The following is a 21,358-nucleotide window of genomic DNA, read 5'->3' as shown; positions in this document are numbered from 1 at the left end:
CTGTCTATATCCTGATTTACCCAATTGTCTATATCCAGATTTATACAATCTGTCTATACCCTGATTTACCCAGTCTGTCTATATCCTGATTTACCCAGTCTGTCTATATCCTGATTTACCCAGTCTGTCTATATCCTGATTTACCCAATTGTCTATATCCAGATTTATACAATCTGTCTATACCCTGATTTACCCAGTCTGTCTATATCCTGATTTACCCAGTCTGTCTATATCCTGATTTACCCAGTGTGTCTATACCCTGATTTACCCAGTCTGTCTATATCCTGATTTACCCAATTGTCTATATCCAGATTTATACAATCTGTCTATACCCTGATTTACCCAGTCTGTCTATATCCTGATTTACCCAGTGTGTCTATACCCTGATTTACCCAGTCTGTCTATATCCTGATTTACCCAATTGTCTATATCCAGATTTATACAATCTGTCTATACCCTGATTTACCCAGTCTGTCGATATCCTGATTTACCCAGTCTGTCTATATTCTGATTTCCCAGTCTGTCTATACCCTGATTTACCCAGTGTGTCCATACCCTGATTTACCCAGTCTGTCTATACCCTGATTTACCCAGTCTGTCTATACCCTGATTTACCCAGTCTGTCTATACCCTGATTTACCCAGTCTGTCGATATCCTGATTTACCCAGTCTGTCTATATTCTGATTTCCCAGTCTGTCTATATCCTGATTTACCCAGTCTGTCTATACCCTGATTTACTCAGTCTGTCTATACCCTGATTTACCCAGTCTGTCTATATCCTGATTTACTCAGTCTGTCTATATCCTGATTTACCCAGTCTGTCTATATCCTGATTTACCCAGTCTGTCTATATCCTGATTTACCCAGTCTGTCTATACCCTGATTTACCCAGTCTGTCTATATCCTGATTTACTCAGTCTGTCTATATCCTGATTTACCCAGTCTGTCTATATCCTGATTTACTCAGTCTGTCTATATCCTGATTTACTCAGTCTGTCTATACCCTGATTTACCCAGTCTGTCTATATCCTGATTTACCCAGTCTGTCTATATCCTGATTTACCCAGTCTGTCTATATCCTGATTTACCCAGTCTGTCTATATCCTGATTTACCCAGTCTGTCTATATCCTGATTTACCCAGTCTGTCTATATCCTGATTTACCCAGTCTGTCTATACCCTGATTTACTCAGTCTGTCTATATCCTGATTTACCCAGTCTGTCTATATCCTGATTTACTCAGTCTGTCTATATCCTGATTTACTCAGTCTGTCTATACCCTGATTTACCCAGTCTGTCTATACCCTGATTTACCCAGTCTGTCTATACCCTGATTTACCCAGTCTGTCTATATCCTGATTTACCCAGTCTGTCGATAACCTGATTTACCCAGTCTGTCTATGTCCTGATTTACTCAGTCTGTCTATACCCTGATTTACCCAGTCTGTCTATACCCTGATTTACCCAGTCTGTCTATATCCTGATTTACCCAGTCTGTCGATAACCTGATTTACCCAGTCTGTCTATGTCCTGATTTACTCAGTCTGTCTATATCCTGATTTCCCAGTCTGTCTATACCCTGATTTACCCAGTCTGTCTATACCCTGATTTGCCCAGTCTGTCTATATCCTGATTTACCCTGTCTGTCTATACCCTGATTTCCCAGTCTGTCTATACCCTGATTTCCCAGTCTGTCTATATCCTGATTTACCCAGTCTGTCTATATCCTGATTTACCCAGTCTGTCTATATCCTGATTTACCCAGTCTGTCTATATCCTGATTTCCCAGTCTGTCTATATCCTGATTTACCCAGTCTGTCTATATCCTGATTTACTCAGTCTGTCTATATCCTGATTTACTCAGTCTGTCTATCTCCTGATTTACTCAATCTGTCTATATCCTGATTTTCCAATCTGTCTATGTCATGATTTGCCCGATCTATCTATATCCTGATTTACACATTCTGTGTATACCATGTTCTTAATTTTCATGTACTTCATGATCTGTTTAAGCTGCTTACAGAAAAATACTTCTCACTGTACCTCAGTACACGTGACAATAAACAAATCCAATCCAATCCAATGGTTCACTCAGTCTAAATGTACAAACTATCAGTATTTCACTGTGTTTCGTATACTTAGGCAGATGAATTTATTATTGAGGCTGTAAGTCTGAAGAAAGTGACAAGGGTGAGAATAGGACATGATGGCAGAGGTGGAAGCTGTGGCTGGTACCTCGACAAGGTGATCGTGAAGGAGGAGGGAGCTCCCGAGTCACAGTCTGTGGAATTCCCGTGTTACAGGTTAGGAGTTTTAACTGCCTATTATCCCATTTTAGAGGAGAATGTTAGTGTGCCTCCATGCCTGTTCACATGTGTTTCTCAGCGTTAGGGGGTGGCAAAAGAAAAAGGTTTTAGCAAAAGGCGGGAGTTGAAAAAAAATAAATACATGTCTATTTATCATCAGATGGCTGGATAAAGGTGAAGATGATGGTCAAATTGTTCGAGAGCTGGTTCCAATCGGAGATGCACAGATGCTTAAAAGTAAGTAAGGATTTTGGCCAAACGTTGGAAATTTGCGTCAACCAAACATCTTCCTACATAAAGGGACTTTGCTCACTTCCACAGGTAGGTTATCTCTGAAGGCAAGTTAATTAGTGGATAGTGCCATGTCAGTTTAAATAGGCATGCCCGCAGGGAATTTTGTCTATTTAAGGGGGTAATGTCACCTCATGAGGAACACTTTTTATTGAAACCTTCTCTGGCATGGTTTCACTTGTACAGCGGGCATGTTGTAAAATCCTAGAGAATATTCTGAAAATGTAACTCTCACATTTCAATGCATGACACCTTTGAAGCCTAATAGAGTGTTTGCTTCTCTGCTCTTTCTATTCTTCTGACCACGTTACGCTTGGTCCTGTCTCAAGGCCTCGGACGAGCTGGAGCCCACTCACTCTGGAGAACTGTGCATTACCAGAGCCAGGAGACTCAGTGTCAATTATACCATGGGACCAATTTTCAACAGCCAGCTAGCCAACCACCTGTTGTTTGGCTAATGTATGGGCAGGCAACTTTCAAACATGTATGCATGTGGTTGGGGGGGGGGGGGGGGGGGGGGGGGATTGCGGTTGTTGCACCTAGGCCGCTTCATTCCTGCCAAGCCCTGCCTGGAGCGATTTGCAGTCTGGCCTTCAAAAGGATGAACAGCCCACCCCCCTGAAAGCAATGAGAGGCTACATAAATATGTAAATTGGAGTCCAATAACAACAATTTATATTTACGTAACATTCCAAGACACTTCACAAAAGCTCTTATCAAACAAAATGCTAGCATGGTAGCATTGTGGACAGCACAATTGCTTCACAGCTCCAGGGTCCCAGGTTCGATTCCGGCTTGGGTCACTGTCTGTGCGGAGTCTGCACATCCTCCCCGTGTGTGCGTGGGTTTCCTCCGGGTGCTTCGGTTTCCTCCCACAGTTCAAAGATGTGCAGGTTAGGTGGATTGGTCATGATAAATTGCCCTTAGTGTCCAAAAGTGCCCTTAGTGTTGGGTGGGGTTACTGGGTTATGGGGATGGGGGTAGGTATTGACCTTGGGTAGGGTGCTCTTTCCAAGAGCCAGTGCAGACTCGATGGGCTGAATGGTATCCTTCTGCACTGTAAATTCTGTAAATTCTATGATAAAATTTGATATCAAATCAAGCCATATAAGGAGATAGTAAAACTCGTGACCAACGAGTTAGGTTTCAGGGAGTGTCTTACAGGCGGAGAGCTGGGTAGAAAGGGGGAAGAAAGGGAGAAAATGTCAGAGCTTAAATCCTGCATCATTGAATGCTAAGCAACCAATTGTAGAGCAATTAAAGCTGGGTTTGCACAAATGGCCAGACAAATGCAGAAATCTGGGAGAATTGTGTGGCTGGAGCAGTTTTAGATGGAAGAATTTGGAAATAATAATAAACATTTAAAATCAAAGCCGTGCTGGGCTTTTAGCCATTGTAGGTTGATGTTTTGAGAACAGGCAGTCTTGGTAATGGAGAGAAATGGGATTGGAATGCTCAGCCCATCATCAATATGGATGATAAGGTTACGATGGACAGGTTCAGCTTCAGACTGTGGTCAGGACTGGGCAATAGGGTACGAGCCAGTCATTGAAGACAATAGTAATGATCTTCCACTATTTAACTATGCTAGTTGTAGATTTACAATTTTAATTTTCAGTTACAAATTTGTCCAGTTAACCAGGCTTTGAGTGATTAGACCAGCTGCCCTTACATGGCTCTGGGGCATCCTAAAGCCATGTGAGGTGTTCTATAAATGCAAGTCTTGCTTTAGTTCTTCCTTGAACGTTTTAGAACTATAGAATACCTATGGTGTAAAAGGAGGTCATTCAGCCCATCGAGTCTGCACTGACTCTCTGAAAGAGAACCATCCTGAGGCCCATTCCCCTGCCCTCTCCCCGTAACGCCACTTAACCTGCACATCCCTGGACAATAAGGGGAAATTTTAGAGTGGCTAATCCATCTAATCTGCACATCCTTAGACTGTGGGAAGACACTAGAGCACCCGGAGGAAACCCACAGAAAATGTGCAAACTCCACACAGATGGTCGCCCAAGGCCAGAATTGAACCTGGGTCCCTGGCTCAGTTAGCACTGAGTAGGCAATACTAACCACTGTAGCACAATGCCGCTTTTATTAAATATTGTTCCTTGGATGGAATTTGCAGATATCCGTTACCATATCATAGTGAAGACAGGAAGTGTTCCCGGAGCCAGTAGTGATTCAAAAGTTTTCATCAAACTGTACGGAGAGAAGGGAGACACTAGCAAGCATTCCCTAGCCATCTCTGACAATGACTTGGGAAATTACTTTGAACAAGGCCGTGTGGACGTTTTCATCATCGACACAATGGATATAGGAAAAGTAAGTACATATTGGTACTGATTGTGAAACGCACCTGAGCTATTTTCTAACTTACTGACTACAGTTTATCTAGGAATTTATTGAGTGAATGATAATATTACGCCCAAGATCACCATCCTCTCTCGGCAATTACATAATATAAACTTATAACTTATTGGGCCATATCCGTAAGAAAACTATAAACAAACTCAATGAATTGTATTTTTTTGCAACCAGTAACCCATTTACTTTAAAGCAGGGGTGGGCAAACTTTTCCGTGCAAGGGCCGCATTCAGAAATTCACAATTCACAAAGGGCCGCATAGTATATTAAGTAAAATAATTACTTCACCCGGTTATGATTCTGGGCGCCTCATATAGAACATAGAACAGTACAGCACAGAACAGGCCCTTCGGCCCTCGACGTTGTGCCAAGCAATGATCACCCTACTCAAGTCAACGTATCCACCCTATGCCAGTAAGTAACCCAACAGCCCCCCCACCCATTAACCTTTAAAAAGTGGAAAAAAAAAAAAAAATTTAAAAAAAAAAAAAATTTTTTTTTTTTTTTTTTTAATGACTTGGTGGGCCGCAGAAATACCTTTGGCGGGCCGCATGCGGCCCGCGGGCCGTAGTTTGCCCACCCCTGCTTTAAAGGGACTAACATCATGGACAGACAACTGTCATTCAGGTGCGTTAAATATTCCTTGGTAATAAGGTCAAGTGAAATTTTCAGCTGATTGTATCAAATCACTACACCAACCTTTTCTTTCAAAGGTTTCAGCAATGACAGAATTTACCTTCCTTGCTTATTACTGATTGCAATGAATTCTCAGGTTCTAAACAACGTGGAATAATTTTGTATAGCTATTTTAGTTGTCAGCACTCGGGGGGAAATGGGACTGATGTTCAACAGGCAATATTTAATCAGCAATGCAAACAATCGTAAGGAAAATCAGGCAATGTGTATTTTATTTTAATCATTTACGGGATGTGGGCATCACTGGCTAGCCCAGCATTTATTGCCCAACCCTAATTGTCCTTAAGAAGGCGGTGATGAGCTGCCTTCTTGATTTTCTGCACTCTCTGTGGTGTAGATACACCCACAGTGCTGTTAGGGAGGGAGTTCCAGGATTTTGACCCAGCAACAGTGAAGGAACGATGATATATTTCCAAGTCAGGGTGGTGGGAAACCTCCGGGTGATGGTATTCCCTTGTGTCTGCTACCCTTGTCCTTCTAGATGCTCGAGGTCATAGGTTTAGAAGGTGCTGCCTAAAGATTTTTGGTGAGTTCCTGCAGGTCATCTTGTAGATGGTACACACTCCAGCCAATATATCATTCATTTTACGCCACCACCAAAAGTTTATAATGCACATTTAATAAGTAGCAACAATAATAATACTCATTGTAGCTTGAGTTTCGTACGCAATAAATAACCTGTTTACTAAAGTAATTCTCACTGCTGGTCTCCAACTCCCTATATTGCAACCTTTTATCATCTTTATTGATTTTAGCAATGCTCCTACAGTTTGTTCTGCTCTGAGTGATGGTGGGATGGGAGTCGCAGAGTGGCCAGGTGGCAGAATGTGGTGGAGAAGGGGAAAGGGGGTATCGGCAGCGAGCGCAAGGGGGGCTGGCTCTCAGTGGGCCCCATCCTTCCCAATGCTTGGTCCCTCAGACAGTCACTGAGTGCTTTTGAACAAGGGATTTTGTCTGGGATCTAGCAAACAATCTCACGAGACTTTGCTTGTTGTGCACCTAGCATGGCAAGTCCCTTGTCCATCACTGGGTGGATATCAGCAGCGGCAGGATGAGGTCCTTGTTTGGACATTAATTGCAGACTTAAGGAGCCAACTCAGCATGGATCTCATTGGGCAAAAGGCAGGAAGGCATCAGGGTCCCCACCTGCCACCCTCCTGTCTGATTAACTGCCCCCTACCCTCAAAACATGCCACTAGGGAGGGCATTAAATTCCACCCTTGGTATGGGAAGTGGAACGAACAGACTATCTCCCATTCATAGCAAGTTATGCAAAGAGCTCATAAGACTAGGTATAACTTGAGACAAAATATTCCATGAACTCAATAGGTTCTATGTTGTGAATTGCGCTTTCACGTATCTGATTGTCAGTCCAGAAGTAAAACACTCGAACACGTCAGTAACGAATATTCGTTTATTTACGGCCGGGACAAATCTCTAAGCAGTCGGGTAACTACCTTCGAGAAGTGCCAAAATCCCAGAATAAGGACAGTATCTTTATACATCTTACAGCTTAGGGGTGGTCCCTTTAAATTCCTAGATACACCTATGATTTGGCAAGGATCCAGAACATGTACATATATGGAATTATTCTTCGAGGTCGGGAGGTTATTTTTGACATAATCATTAGCACAAGTCACTATCAATATTAATACAAAGGTTTTTGTATCCCATGGCCATATGGCTCAACTCACTCCAAAGACAGTCCCTCTTACATTTCAATGTTTATTTGTTCCAACTGGTCAAACGAGCTTAATTATGTTATCTCTGCAATAAAGTAACGGTTCCCATTCATTCCATTCTTTGCCTTTTTGACCTCTCTCCTTTTACAGATACGGGTCAGAACATTAATTAGTACCAAAGTCACACTCCCTATATTCCATCCCATAACCTTCTGACATCTTTGCTTTTACAGATGCCGGTCAGACACACTCCCTTTATTTCATCCCTTGACCTGTTGACATCTCTTTCACAGAGCTTTTCAGAACTGTTATATTAACCCTATCAGCGAAGTTCCAAATGAAATCCACTTCTACAATGTCACTTGTGTTGCAGCTCAGGACAGTACATAGTGAAGTTGTGACAATGGAGAAATACTTTACTGTTTTGCTTGATTATGTTTAAACTTTCACTCAGTAGATTAAGGAGTGGAATAGAAGCTAACATAAGGAAAACTGTTAAAGGGCCAAATAGCCTTACTCATTTCATGCTTTTACATTTTTTACTGAAAAGCTAAACCGTTTGTTGATTGGCCATGATAATGTGGGACTGAGAGCTGGTTGGTTCCTGGACAGCGTTCAGGTTAAGGTTCCAGTGCATGGGAAGGAGTACATGTTTCCTGCTCACCGATGGCTGTGCAAGGATGAAGCAGATGGCAAGACGGAGATTGAAATCTACCCCAGTGAGATCACGGATATCGAGAAATGTAAGAATGTGAAGCTTTGAAAGGAAAGGATTCTCATCCGCTTTGCTAGATAAATGTCTTCAAGGGAAATATATGGATGCTCACTGCAGTCATAAATTCACCTTTGTTTCTCAGCTTATACCTCTCAGATTTGTACATGCGAACCATGCCTTCTCATTGTTTCAGTGTTAATTTACCTGTCCTCTCCTCTCTTTTGATACCCAATCTCCTTGCTCTTGCCTAGCTCCAAATATGCTGATTTGTTTTTCTTTATTCATTCATGGGATCTGGGTACTGTTGACAAGCCCAGCATCTATAGCCCATTCCTAGCGGCTCCTCTGAAGTTGAGAGTAAGACACTTTTTGAATAAAACTGAATGGCTTGCTGGACCATTTCAGAGACCAGTTAAGAGTCACACTGCATTGCTGTGAGTCTGGAGTCACAAATAGGCCAGAGGGGATAAGGACAGCAGAGGTTTCCTTTCCGAAAGGACATCATCTGCATGATGGCCGCGATTTAACTAAATGGGAACAAAGGTCGATAGCGAGCGCGTTTAGGTACGTGTTTCCCGCCGCTCGCATTGTCAAGAAGTGCCCCGCTATTTAACGTGCACCCCCGGTTAGATACAGGGCCTAAGCAGGGAACGCGCAGTCAAGGCTGCACATAACCCTGTTTTCTACACTGAGGAGCTCTGCTTGCTGGAACCCCGAGGTGTAGCGACAGATCGGGATGCCATTGTCAAATGGCGCAGACTCCGACGTGACTCCCGACACCCTGCCAAGCCCCAACTCACTATGAGGGAGTCCCCGGGTCCCGCTGCAGCCCTCTAAACCACCGCTCAGGGCATGCCCCCTGAACCCCTGCTCAGGGTACCCCCAAAACCCCACCAGGGCACCCCCCTGAACCCCCGCTCAGGGCATGCCCCCTGAGCCTCCGCTCAGGATACCCCCCTAAACCCCTGCTCAGGGTACCCCCCTAAACCCCCGCTCAGGGTACCCCCATAAACCCCCGCTCAGGGTACCCCCCTAAACCCCCGCTCAGGGTATCCCCATAAACCCCCGCTCAGGGCACCCCTCTAAACCCCCGCTCAGGGCACCCCCATAAACCCCCGCCCAGGGCACCCCCCTAAACCCCCGCTCAGGGCACCCCCACCCATTCATTGCTGTGCAGACAATGTCAGCTTGGCACCTTGGCAATGCCAGGCTGGGGCACAGGTGGCACTGCCAGGGTGCCACCCTGCCCAGAGGGCAAGCACCTGTGGGCCATCGATTCCCTGAGAGACACCCATGAGTGCCGTTCCTTCTGGTTACCGTTTGTGAAGATTAGTATTGAATGGTGCTCGCCCGAGGTCTCCGAGGTGAAGGGGATAGATTCCAACGTTCATTATGACCCATTTGCATTTATTTCCATATTCCTGGGCGCCAATCCCGATTTTACCCCGACGCCCGATTCTCTGTCCCATTGGCGGACGCATTCAGGGCGGCCTGGGACGGAAAATCAGGGCCCAATGCCTTTCAGCTGAGCCTTTTGCAAAGATTGTAAGGTACACTCAAGATGTCATTTGGTCATTCTGGCTTATACTTCCATACAGATCTAGAACGTGTTAGTGTCCATTTGACATGTGTCCTTCAATCTCCAAAATTCAAAATGATCTCTGTGGTGCATGCTTATACTTTTGGAGCAAATCACATTGAATGCCATATTGGTGAGGGTGTTAGTACAGTAAATGGCCACTGAGCAGGCAGACTCGATGAGCTAAATGGCCCTTCTGCGCAGTACATTCTATGATTCTATGATTATGATGTTAAGTAGCGTGCAACACTGATCCAACGCCAGTGATGACATTTTGAAGCTCACACTCCATTTAATATCCGCACATAATCTCACAAAACTAACCATGCAGAGCCCTCCACTGGTGCTATTTGAAGGGAGCATGAATTACATACAAGTTTTTGCTGTTTGATTTCTTCTGGCTGTTGCTATGATTCTCCGAGTGTTTGATGCTTCCTATAGCTGCTTAAAGTTTCAACGGTCTGCAAGGAATGATGTGGTTGGTGCTGAAATACTTCTTGCTGACTAAGGGTTCTACACAAACCAGTTGCTTCCAGACATGGGCACAGTGGGAGGCATTCTCCTTCTCCTGGCAGCAGTCACAATACTTCCATTCTGTGCCAGCGCACTCTCCCCCTTGCATTTGAGCCAAATGGCAAATTGAAGAGCGGCTACAGGGTTATTCCCAGACCCCAGGGCAGATGACTCTGGTGAGCAACCCATGCACATGTGAGCAACATGCATTCAATGAAAGCCATTCTGCTCTGCTGAAACAAATCTTCCACTGCCTGGACTGCTCAGGATTAGCCCTTCAGCGTCTGATAGAGCAAGGTTACAAGATTTGTGGTGGTTTGCTGCATGGTACACAACCTTGGCATTATGAGGGCTACCAGTTACTGAGTAGCTGAGGAGAAGGAACATAAGGGGGAGGAGCAATAGAATAGAAAGATGCAAGAGTAGACCGCAGAGCAGGTCGCGGCTCAACGTGCTATGTGGTCTGCTCCTGCTCCACCATTATTACGATCATGGCTGAACTTGGACTCCAATTTTCCCACCCATTCTCCATCTCCCTTGATTCCCTCAGAGGCCAAAATCTGTCTATCCCACCATTAAATATACTTAGCGATGGAACAGCCATAATTCTCTAGGGTAGAGAATTCCAAAGATTCACAACCCTTTGAGTGAAGCCATTTCTCCTGATCCCAGTCCTAAATGCCTCTTATCCTGAGATTGTGCCCTGTTTCAGATTTCCCACAAAGTTGAAGGAAAATCAGTGTCTCCCTGTCAAGTCCCTTCAGAATTTTGTGTGTTTCAATGAAATGACCTCTCATTCTTCTTTACTTTTATTATTTGTTCATGGGATGTGGGCGTCGCAGGCTGTGCCAGCATTTATTGCCCATCCCTAATTGCCCTTGAGGGGATAGTTAAGTGTCAACCACATTGCTGTGGGTCTGGAGTTACATGTAGGCCAGACCAGGTAAGGACAACAGATTTACTTCCCCAAAGGGCATTAGTGAATCAGATGGGTTTTTACAATAATTGGTAATGCTTTCATGGTCATCATTGACTTTTAATTCCAGATTTTTTTTTATTGAATTCAAATTTCACCATCTGCAGTGGTGGGATTTGAACCTGGGCCCTCAGAACATTCCTCTGGGTCTCTGGTTTACCAGTCCAGTGACAATACCACTATGCCACCGTCTACCCGCTAAACCGCAGGGAACATAAGCCTAATTCGCTCAGCCTCTCATCATAGCACAACTTTCTCACTCTCCCAGGAACCAATCTAGCAGAAGAGAGGAGAAGGAGGCAATCTAGATAGTTCCTTTCTGCCCAGGCTTTCCATGAAGAACTCCAGGTGTGAAACCAGTAGCTACAACCTCAATTGCCCATTCACCAACAGTTCCACACCAACTACCTGTCCTCTGCTACTGACCGTCACAGCATCCCGCTGGCCACAATGCAAATATAAAATTAGCTTAAATTATCTTTTACTAGTTGGTACCTATGTTGTTTAAAGTACATGGTTTAATTTGAAATTATGCTCCAGGTTGACCATTTCTAAAATATTACCATTTGGATTAGATTTGTTTATCGTCACGTGTACCGAGGTACAGTGAAAAGTATTTTTCTGTGAGCAGCTCAACAGATCATTAAGTACCTGGGAAGAAAAGGGAATAAAAGAAAATATATAATAGGGCAACACAAGATAACGAGTATAAGTTAAGTAAAAAAGGATCTGTTGGGGAAAGCTCGCAGAGAGTTGCCTCGCTCCGGCGCCATCTTGGAAAAGGCTAATATTTGACATTTAACATATCTAACATTTAATATTTTGTATATTCATAGAAGGTCTTCTATCATTCACTCCCTGAGAGGCTGTGCATTTTTCTAATCTTTCGTCAAACCTCAGTTCTCTGGAAGCAGGAATTAGTCACCTGACTCTTCTTTGATCATTCCCAGGGCTTCTCATCCTCAAAAAAATCCTTTGAGGTTATTTGATTCCAAAGCACAGCAGTGACTGGTGATGTCTAAGTCAATGAGCATGCACTATCTGCTTGCTTTTTTTATGAGACTCTGATGCAGTTACCTAATTAGCTGAGGAAAAGAAGTCTATGACTCTACCAACTTGTTCAAAGCCTGCCGATTTCAACCAGTGCCTTCCAAAATGCAATGATATCTGAGGGGTAAATTTCCGACCTTGCCCACAGATTGGGGAGCAATGCTGAAAGGGAGTGTGTAAATATAGAGGATCCACAGCGTTGGATCTCCATGACCTTCTCATGCAGCTCGCTGCTGGGCAGTGACTTCACCCTCAGTGAATTTACGCTCAGCTGAGCACATCGCCATTGATTGTCGCGTTGTGTACCTTAGTGCTTGTGAATCTCACTTGCATTTCCTGTGACTTTGACCAGTGGTCAACTATGAGATAGCAGTGCACACAGGGGACGTCACAGGCGCTGGCACTGATGCTAAAGTCTTCATCCAGATATATGGAGAGCTTGGAAAGACCGAACAAATCCGTCTCCGAAGTCGCTCGGACAATTTTGTGCGAGGAGCAACAGAGATGTTTAAGGTAAGCTTGGCCAGAGGTTGAGTCAGTTATAGTCCTGATGAAAGTGTAAATATTAGGCTCAGCGGTACTAAAAACAGAAAATGCTCAACCGGTCTGACAGCATCTTTGAAGAGAGAAACAAAACTAACTCTTTGAGTATGACTCTTCCGAGCTGAAGAGGGGCAGAAATGTGATGGATTATATAGTTGGGGGGGGGGGAGGGGGGGATTGGAGAAGGTAGAACAGGACAGGAGGTCAGGGATAGACGGGAGCTGAGGAGAGATTGACAAAGATATAATGGACACACGACAAAAGGGTCTGGATTCTCTGCCGGAGGGTTTCCTGACGGCGTGGGGCTGTCCCACAATGCAAAACCCCATTGACCGGCCGGCATAACGGATCATCCCGCTGGCAGGGTGAAACAGAAATGTGGCGCGGCGGGGCTGAGAATCCAGGCCAAGGGGTGTTAATAGTAGTGTTAAAGACTAAAGAAAGTGCTAATAACAGTAAGATAGCAGAATGTGTTAATAGCCAAGAGCAAAACCAGTGACAGATGGCCCTGTGGGGAGGGTGTTGGGAAAAATATTAAGGTAAAAATAGAGGAGGGAATTCATGGTCTGAAGTTGTAGAACTCAATGTCAAGTCTGGAAGGCTGTAATCGGAAGATGAGGTGCTGATTCCTCCACTTTACGCTGGGTTTCACTAGAATGTTGCAGCAGGCTACGGGCAGAAATGTGGGCACGGAGCAAGATAGCGAATTGAAATGACAAGCGACAGGAAGGTTGAGGTCATGTTTGCAGACTGAGCGAAGGTGTTCCACAAAGTGGTCACCCAGTCTGCATTTAGTCTCCACAGTGTAGAGAGGACCACATTGGGGCGGGATAGTGGTTAGCACTGCAGCCTCACAGCGCTCGGGACCTGGGTTTAGTTCAGACCTTGGGTGACTGTCAGTGTGGACTACACACTTCCTCCCCGTGTATGCGTGGGTTTCCTCCACGTGCTCCAGTTTCCTCCCACAGCCCAAAGATGCGCAAGTTAGGTGGATTGGCCATGCTAAATTGGATTGGATTTGTTTATTGACACGTGTACCGAGGTACAGTGAAAAGTATTTTTCTGTGAGCAGCTCAACAGATCATTAAGTACATGGGAAGAAAAGGGAATAAAAGAAAATACGTAATAGGGCAACACAAGATATACAATGAAAAGATTAGAACGAGTATAAGTCAAGCAAAAATTGGATCTGTTGGGGAGAGCTCGCAGGGAGTCGCCTCACTCCGGCGCCATCTTCTGTACAAGATTTGTACAATTGCCCCTTAGTGTCCAAAGGTTGCATGAGAATACAGGGCGAGAGCAAGGATTAGGCCTAGGTAGGGGGCTCTTTCGAAGGGTGGGTGCAGACTTGATGGGCCGAATGGCCTCTTTCTGCACTTCTGGGGATTCTGTGATTCTGTGATTGTGAGCAGTGATTCAGCAACACTGGGCGGATGAAGTGAGACCGAGGCTAGTAATTATACGGAAGATGAAAAGAAACAATCTTTATGATGCATGGGACAAAGAAGCTGTCTGTCTCAGTCAAAACAACTTTGTTACATATAGTCTAGATCAGAATCAGAATGAGTGAACAATTAGGAAGTGAGGTTAATTTGGAGGCAAAGTATGAACTTTAATCTTCCAGTGTTGATTTGAAAGGATCTTTACTCGTTGATCTCTTAATATGAGATACATCAGGTGGTTAAATGAAGTGGGAGTGAGGGGCAGGGTGAGGTGTCTCATGCATGTGAAGGCTGGAAGGAGAGGGAAACTGGTGAATGGTGTGTGAAGGTCATTCCAGCGAGGTAATGGCAAATCAATAAAATTGTAAGAGAGCTTGCAGAAGCTAAGTGAGAAGGACTGGAATGGATGCACACAGGAGCAGTTTCCATGTGGTGCCAATCTGCAACAAGGGCTTCATGCAGCCAGCAGCAGGTTCAAAGCAGCACTCCCAGGCCTGTTAGGGTGAGCCAAAGTATAAGTAAACACAGATCCCCCATGCCAGGGCTGCTGCTAGCTATGTAAACATGCATACCAGGAGCCAGGCGATGGATCTCATACCATCCGCCATCGTTACAAAAACAGCTACAACATAAGAGACAAGAAAGCAGAGCAGTGCCGGCAGAGTGTTTGCGGTGAGATGGTTTTCTTTGATCTGTGGACCTCTTTGCATCCGGCTTATCCAATGCCTGTTTTTAGAGTAACTCAAAACTCCACGCTCTCACTGATCCAGTTGATTTTCACATTCGCAGATCGAGGCCCTGGACGTCGGCAAATTGATCAAACTCCGAATTGGTCACGACGGAAGTGGCTTGGGTCCAGGCTGGTTCCTGGGATCGGTCATAATCAATCGACTGAACTTCAGGACCGTGGAGGATGACAGGAAGAAGAAAAAAAAGAAAAAGAAAGCTGAGGGGCCCGTTGATGGCCTGCAAGAGGAGATGATGGAGACCTACACCTTTAACTGTCAGCGCTGGCTTGCCAAAGATGAGGGAGACAGACAGCTGGTGGTGGAGCTCTTACCTGAGGAAAGTGATGACCTTGAAGGTGGGTTAAAGAGGGCCAGCCTTCGGGGAAATGGCACCCTGGGCAAACTTATATTTTACTGCCCTTTCTTGGGAGTGTAAGCATGTAGTCGCATTTTCAAAAAATTTCAGAAATAAAGTTGTAATCTTGTAATTCAAATAATAAACAACATGAGTCATCAAAAAAATAATAGTTAAGTGACAAGCTAAACATTAAAGTAAGCGCAAAGCTAAACCTAAGTCTCAATGACAAATCAAAATGTTCGTTCACCAATATTCCAATACTCAAGATGTGACTCTGCAGACCTTCACTATTGTGTAGCTTTCACTTATCATCGCACATTGCCTAAATCAACAGTAAAGCTTCCGATGCAAAGTACTGACCAACGGATAAAGTTAAGAGCTCACATTCAATATTCACACATCACAGAGTGTAACCAAGATGGCGGCTCCGACACCACACTTACACATGGCTGCAGTTTCAGGGCAGGGCAGGCAAAAGGATGACTGCACAATACAGAATGGAAGCAGAAATAAAACACTGCGATTCCCTGTGAGATGAGCACATATTCTTAACTTTCACACCCCAATTCTTCAGCGGATACGTTTATGCTTGAGGTTTTCTCAGCAAAATTGTTTTTTTGTTTGTTCGAATATTTTCACTTCACACTCTCATGACCATGGCGTCCGCTCCCCATCCCCCCCCCCCCCCCCCCCCCCCCCCCACTGACCATGACATCTGGGGTAAATGCCCACCTGTAAAGCCAGCAATGTATTTATTTTGCATTGTAAATGTGGCCAGCTGCTCAGTTTTTAAAATGGAAGTAAAGAGTGATAGTGAGTTCCATGTGTCATTTTTTCCGTGGGCTCATAGCATTTACACTATGAAACAGCATTCGGAGCACTGTATGTAACACAGAAATGGCCCATTTTCAGATGAATGATTAACCGGCATTTCACATGAAATTGGGCCTTGGAGCTTATTTCGGTACTTTGGATGAGATACTAGTACCTCCTGAGGCACTATCATTTCAAAAAGGTTAATTTGGGGCTGCTTTCCTCACTGGTAGAGACCCTCGGTAAATCAGGGGAGGAGAGAAGGATAATTGGAGCAAAGCTGATCTTTGCATATCACATCAAAATGCCTTTTTTATTGGCAGTGGTTACCGAAGATTGCCAAAACATAGAAAATAAGTGCAGGAATAGACCATTCGGCCCTTCCACCATGCACCAACGTTCAATATGATCATGGCTGATCATGCAAATTCAGTACCCCACTCCCGCTTTCTCTCCATACCGCTTGATCCTTTTAGCCCCAAGGGCCATGTCCAGCTCCCTCTTGAATATATCCAACAAACTGGCCCCAACAGCTTTCTGTAGTAGAGAATTCCACAAGTTCACAACTCTCTGAGAGAAAACGTTCTTCCTCATCTCAGTCCTGAATGGCTTACTCCTGATTCTTAGGCTGTGACCCCTAGTTCTGGATGTCCCCAACATCGGGAATATTCTTCCCGCATGTAGGCTGTCCAGTAGCATCAGGATTTTATATGTTTCTGTGAGATCTCCTCTCATTATTCTAAACCCTAGTGACTACAAGCCCAGTCGATCCAGTCTTTCTTCATATGTCAGTCCTGCCATCCTGAGAATTAGTCTGGTGAACCTTCGCTGGACACCCTCAATAGCAAGAATGTCCTTCCTCAAACTAAGAGACCAAGGCCTGTCTAACTGCAGCAAGACATCCCTACTCCTATACACAAATCCTCTTGCTATGAAGGCTAGCAAGTCATTAGCTTTCCTCACTGCCTGCTGTACTTGCATGCCAACCTTCAGCAGCTGTTCCACCATGACACCCAAGTCTCGTTCCACTTCCCCTTTTACTAAAGAGGTACCATTCAGATAATAATCTGCCTTCCTGTTTTTGCCCCAAATTGAATAACCTCACATTTATCCACATTATATTGCATTTGCCAAGTATTTGCCCACTCAGCCAGCCTGTCCATGTCACCCTGCAGCCTCTTTGCATCCCCCTCACAGCACACACTGCGTCCCAGCTAAGTGGCATCTGCAAATTTGGAGATATAGCATTCAATTCCTTCATCCAAATCATTAATGTATATTGTGAACAGCTAGGGAACCAGCACTGAACCCTGCGGTACCCCACTAGTCACTGCCTGCCACTCTGAAAAGGACCCGTTTATTTCCACTCTGCTTCCTGCCTGCTACTAGTTCTCTATCCACATCAATACATTACCCTCAATACCATGAGCTTTAATTTTGCTGACTAATCTCTTGCATATGACCTTTGAAAGTCCAGATACACAACATCCACTGGTTCTCCCTTGTCCATTCTACTGGTCATATCCTCAAAAGATCCCAGAGGATTTGTCAAGCATGATTTCCCTTTAGTGAATCCACGCTGACTTGGACTGATCCTGTCCCCACTTTCCAAATGCTCAGTTATTTCATCCTTAATAATTGACTCCAGCATTTTCCCCACCACTGATGTCGTGCTAACCGGTCTATCATTCCCCATTTTCTCTCCTTCCTTTTTTAAAAAATAGGGTTACATTAGCTACTCTCCAATCCATTGGAACTCTTCCAGAATCTATAAAATGCTGGAAAATGATCACCAATGCGTCAACTATTTCTAGGGCCACTCACTTAAGTACTCAGGCCCTGGGGATTTATCGGGTTTTAATCCCATCAGTTTCCCCCAATAAGATTATATTAATCTATAATCTTTATTGTTACAAGTAGGTTTACATTAACACTGCAATGAAGTTACTGTGAAAAGCCCCTAGTCGCCACATTCCGGCACCTGTTCGGGTACACAGGGAGAATTCAGAATGTCCAAATTACTTAACAGCACGTCTTTCAGGAGTTGTGGGAGGAAACCGGAGCGCCCAGAGAAAACCTGTGCAGACACAGGGAGAACGTGCAGACTCTGCACAGACAGTGGTCTAAGTCAGGAATCGAACCTGGGATCCTGGTGCTGTGAAGCAACAGTGCTAACCACCGTGCTACCTGACTAATAAGGATTTCCTTCAGTTCCTCCTTCATGCTGGACCCTCTGTCTCTTAGTATTTCCGGAAGGTTATTAATGTCCTTCTTAGTAGGAAGACATTTCCAAAATATTCGTTCAACTAGTCTACCATCTCTTTGTTGCCCATTATGAATTCAATTATTTCTAACTGTAAGGGACCTACATTTGTCTTCACCAGTCTTTTTCTCTTCATATATCTAAAGAGGGTTTTGAAGCTTATTCTCGTATTCTAATTTACCCTTCTGAATTAAACCCTTTGTCCTCCTCTGCTGTATTTTAAATTTCTCCCAGTCCTCAGGCGTGCTGCTTTTTCTGGCCACTTTATCTGCCTCCTCTTAGGCTTTAACACTATCCCTGATTTCCCTTGTTAGCCATGGTTGAGCCACATTCTCCCTCTTACTCTTGCGCCTGATAGGGATGTACAATTGTTGAAGTTCATCCATGTGATCTTTAAATGTTTGCCATTGCCTATCCACTTTCAACCCTTTAAGTATCCTTTGTCAGCTTATCCGAGCCAATGCCATCAAAGTTAGCCTACTTTAAGCTCAGGACTCCAGTCTCAGACTTAACTGTGTCACTCTCCACCTTAATGAAGAATTGTACCATATTCTGATTACTCTTCCCTAAAGGATCTCGCACCACAACATTGCTAATTAATCCTCTCTCATTGTCCAATAAAAGGTCTAGGTTGGCCTGCTGTCTAGTTGGTTCCTTGACATATTGGTCGAGAAAACCATCCCTTATATGGGGTGGAATTCTCCCCTACCCAGTGGGGCAGGGAGGGGGGTCCCGGCGTAGCGGAGTGGCGCCAACCACCCCGGCGTCGGGCCTCCCCAAAGGTGCGGAATTCTCCGCACCTTTAGGGGCTAGGCCCGAGCCGGAGTGGCTCCCGCTCCGCCGACTGGCGCCAAAACTGGCGCCAACGGCCTTTGGTGCCATGCCGCCCAGCGTCGGGGCTGGCCGAAAGGACTTCTTCGGTCGTTGTGAGTCTGCTCATGCGCCAGAGCGTCAGCGGCTGCTGATGTCACCATCGGTGCATGCGCGGTGGAGGGGGTCTCTTCAGCCTCCGTCATGGTGGAGGCCGTGGTGGCGGCGGAAGAAAAAGAGTGCCGCCACGGCACAGGCCTGCCTGCTGATCGGTGGGCCCCGACCGCGGGCCAGGCCACCTTGGGGGCACCCCCCGGGGTCCGATTGCCCCCCAGGACCCCGGGGGCCCACTCGCGTCGCCAATCTCGCCGGCACAGAGGTGGTTTAAACTACGTCGGCGGGAGAGGCCTGACAGCGGCGGGACTTCAGTCCATCGCGGCCGGAGAATGGCCGCGGGGGGCACACCGATCAGCGGGGCGTGATTCCCGCTCCCGCCGATTCCCGGGTGGCGGAGAATTTTGGCAGGATTTACGCCATTCCGGGGCAATTCCCCGACCCTGCGGGAGGTCGGAGAATTCCGCCCATGTTCCAGGAAATCCTCCTCCATCACATTGCCACCAGTTTGATTAGCCCAATCAATATGCATATTGAAGTCACCCATAATAACTGCTGTACCATTTCTGCACAATCTCTAATTTCCTGTTTGATGCCGTCCCCAACCTCACAATTACTATTTGGTGGTCTGTATACAAATCCCACTAATGTTTTTTGCCGTTTGGTGTTCCGCAGCTCTACCCATACAGATTCCACATCGTCCAGGCTGATGTCGTTCCTTACTATTGCATTAATCTCCTCTTTAACCAGCAACACTACCCGACCTCCCTTTCCTTTCCTTCTACCTTTCTTGGATATTGGATAAACCTTATTACAAATGCTCCTCGCATTCAAACACAGTCTTCAGGCTTTGTTTTTACATTTATTGCCCTTTTAGAATTATGATGTAATGTGGCCCTTTGTGATTTTGTCTTTGGTTTCTCTGCCTTCCACTTTTCCCTTTACTGCCTTTTGTTTCTGTTCCCACCTCCAGCTTCCTGCATCAGTTCCCATCCCCCTGCCATATTAGTTCAAATCCTCCCCAACAGCAAACATTCCCGCTAGGACATTGAGTGTAGTGGGGATCCACTGATGCCAGCCAATTTGGCAGTCTGCTTTCAAAACAGGCATTTGACTCCTGATTTGTACATGTAAAGGGTGTGAAAAATCAGATGACTCAATATGCGGCAAAATGTTTCTCAAACATTTTTGGGACTCATGCCGTTGCAGATAAATAGTGCCTCCTTTTGCACAATATGGACCTTTTTCTCCCTGATGCCTTTCTGTTTGGTTTTAGACTTGGCAAAATGTGGCAACTCCAACTCAGCCTAATTTAACTGATGCAGTATTGGGGAGGCAGTGGTGTAGTAGTATTGTCACTGGTACTAGTAATAGAGAGACCTCGGGAAATACTCTGGAGGCCTGGCTTGAAATCTCACAATGGAGGGGTTAAAATTTGAATGGAATTAAAAGTCTAATGATGGTCTTGAATTGATTGCCGTACAAACCCATCATTGGTCCTTTAGGTCCTTATCTGACCAGGCCTACATGTGACTCCAGATCCACAACAATGAGCTGGTTTAGCTCAGTGGGCTTGACAGCTGCTTTGTGATGCAGAACAAGGTCAGCAGCGCGGGTTCAATTCCCGTACCAGCTTACCCGAACAGGTGCCGGAATGTGGTGACTAGAGGTTTTTCACAGTAACTTCATACTTGTGACAATAAAAGGTTATTATTATTATTACAATGTGCGCTTGAAATGGCCTGGCCAGTTCAATTCAAAATGGGCAATAAAGCAGGTCTAGCCGGTGATGCCTGCATCCCGTGAATGAATTTTAAAAAGATTTCTCCATATCTACTTAAATATTAGTTCATAATGAGGCAAACAATAGGGGAAATTAATTGGTACTAAAACAGATTGCTAGGTTGACACTATCAATGGTGAAAAATTGTTCTGCCGCAAGACCTTTTCACAGCTGCTCCGTTCTTTAGGGTGGGTTGCAAGAACTTCCTATGTTGGGAGTCTTGCTCCCTCCTAAGATTCTGCTGATGGAAGGGTGGAGTTTATGTCCCTCCCACGGTCCACAATATTGCCCCTCCCTCCTCCAGTAAGGTTGAGACCTTGATACATCAGCTC

At 45.1% G+C, this 21,358-nt stretch overlaps 1 protein-coding gene across 1 annotated transcript in view; it reads left to right on the top strand.

Annotated features, from left to right (window-relative positions):
- The window catches only part of LOC119963948 (lipoxygenase homology domain-containing protein 1-like), a 282,480-nt gene that overhangs the window by 165,841 nt on the left and 95,281 nt on the right, over positions 1 to 21,358 (top strand). Inside the window, 6 exon segments of the mRNA XM_038793391.1 lie at positions 2,143 to 2,303; positions 2,467 to 2,543; positions 4,723 to 4,919; positions 7,890 to 8,082; positions 12,525 to 12,685; positions 14,947 to 15,241. Of these exon segments, the coding sequence (XP_038649319.1) occupies positions 2,143 to 2,303; positions 2,467 to 2,543; positions 4,723 to 4,919; positions 7,890 to 8,082; positions 12,525 to 12,685; positions 14,947 to 15,241 (1,084 nt within the window).

Source organism: Scyliorhinus canicula, chromosome 3 (genome assembly GCF_902713615.1).
Source record: "Scyliorhinus canicula chromosome 3, sScyCan1.1, whole genome shotgun sequence".
NCBI lineage: Eukaryota > Metazoa > Chordata > Chondrichthyes > Carcharhiniformes > Scyliorhinidae > Scyliorhinus > Scyliorhinus canicula.
Note: the sequence above shows the minus strand (reverse complement) of the source record. Positions and strands in the feature narration are given on the sequence as shown.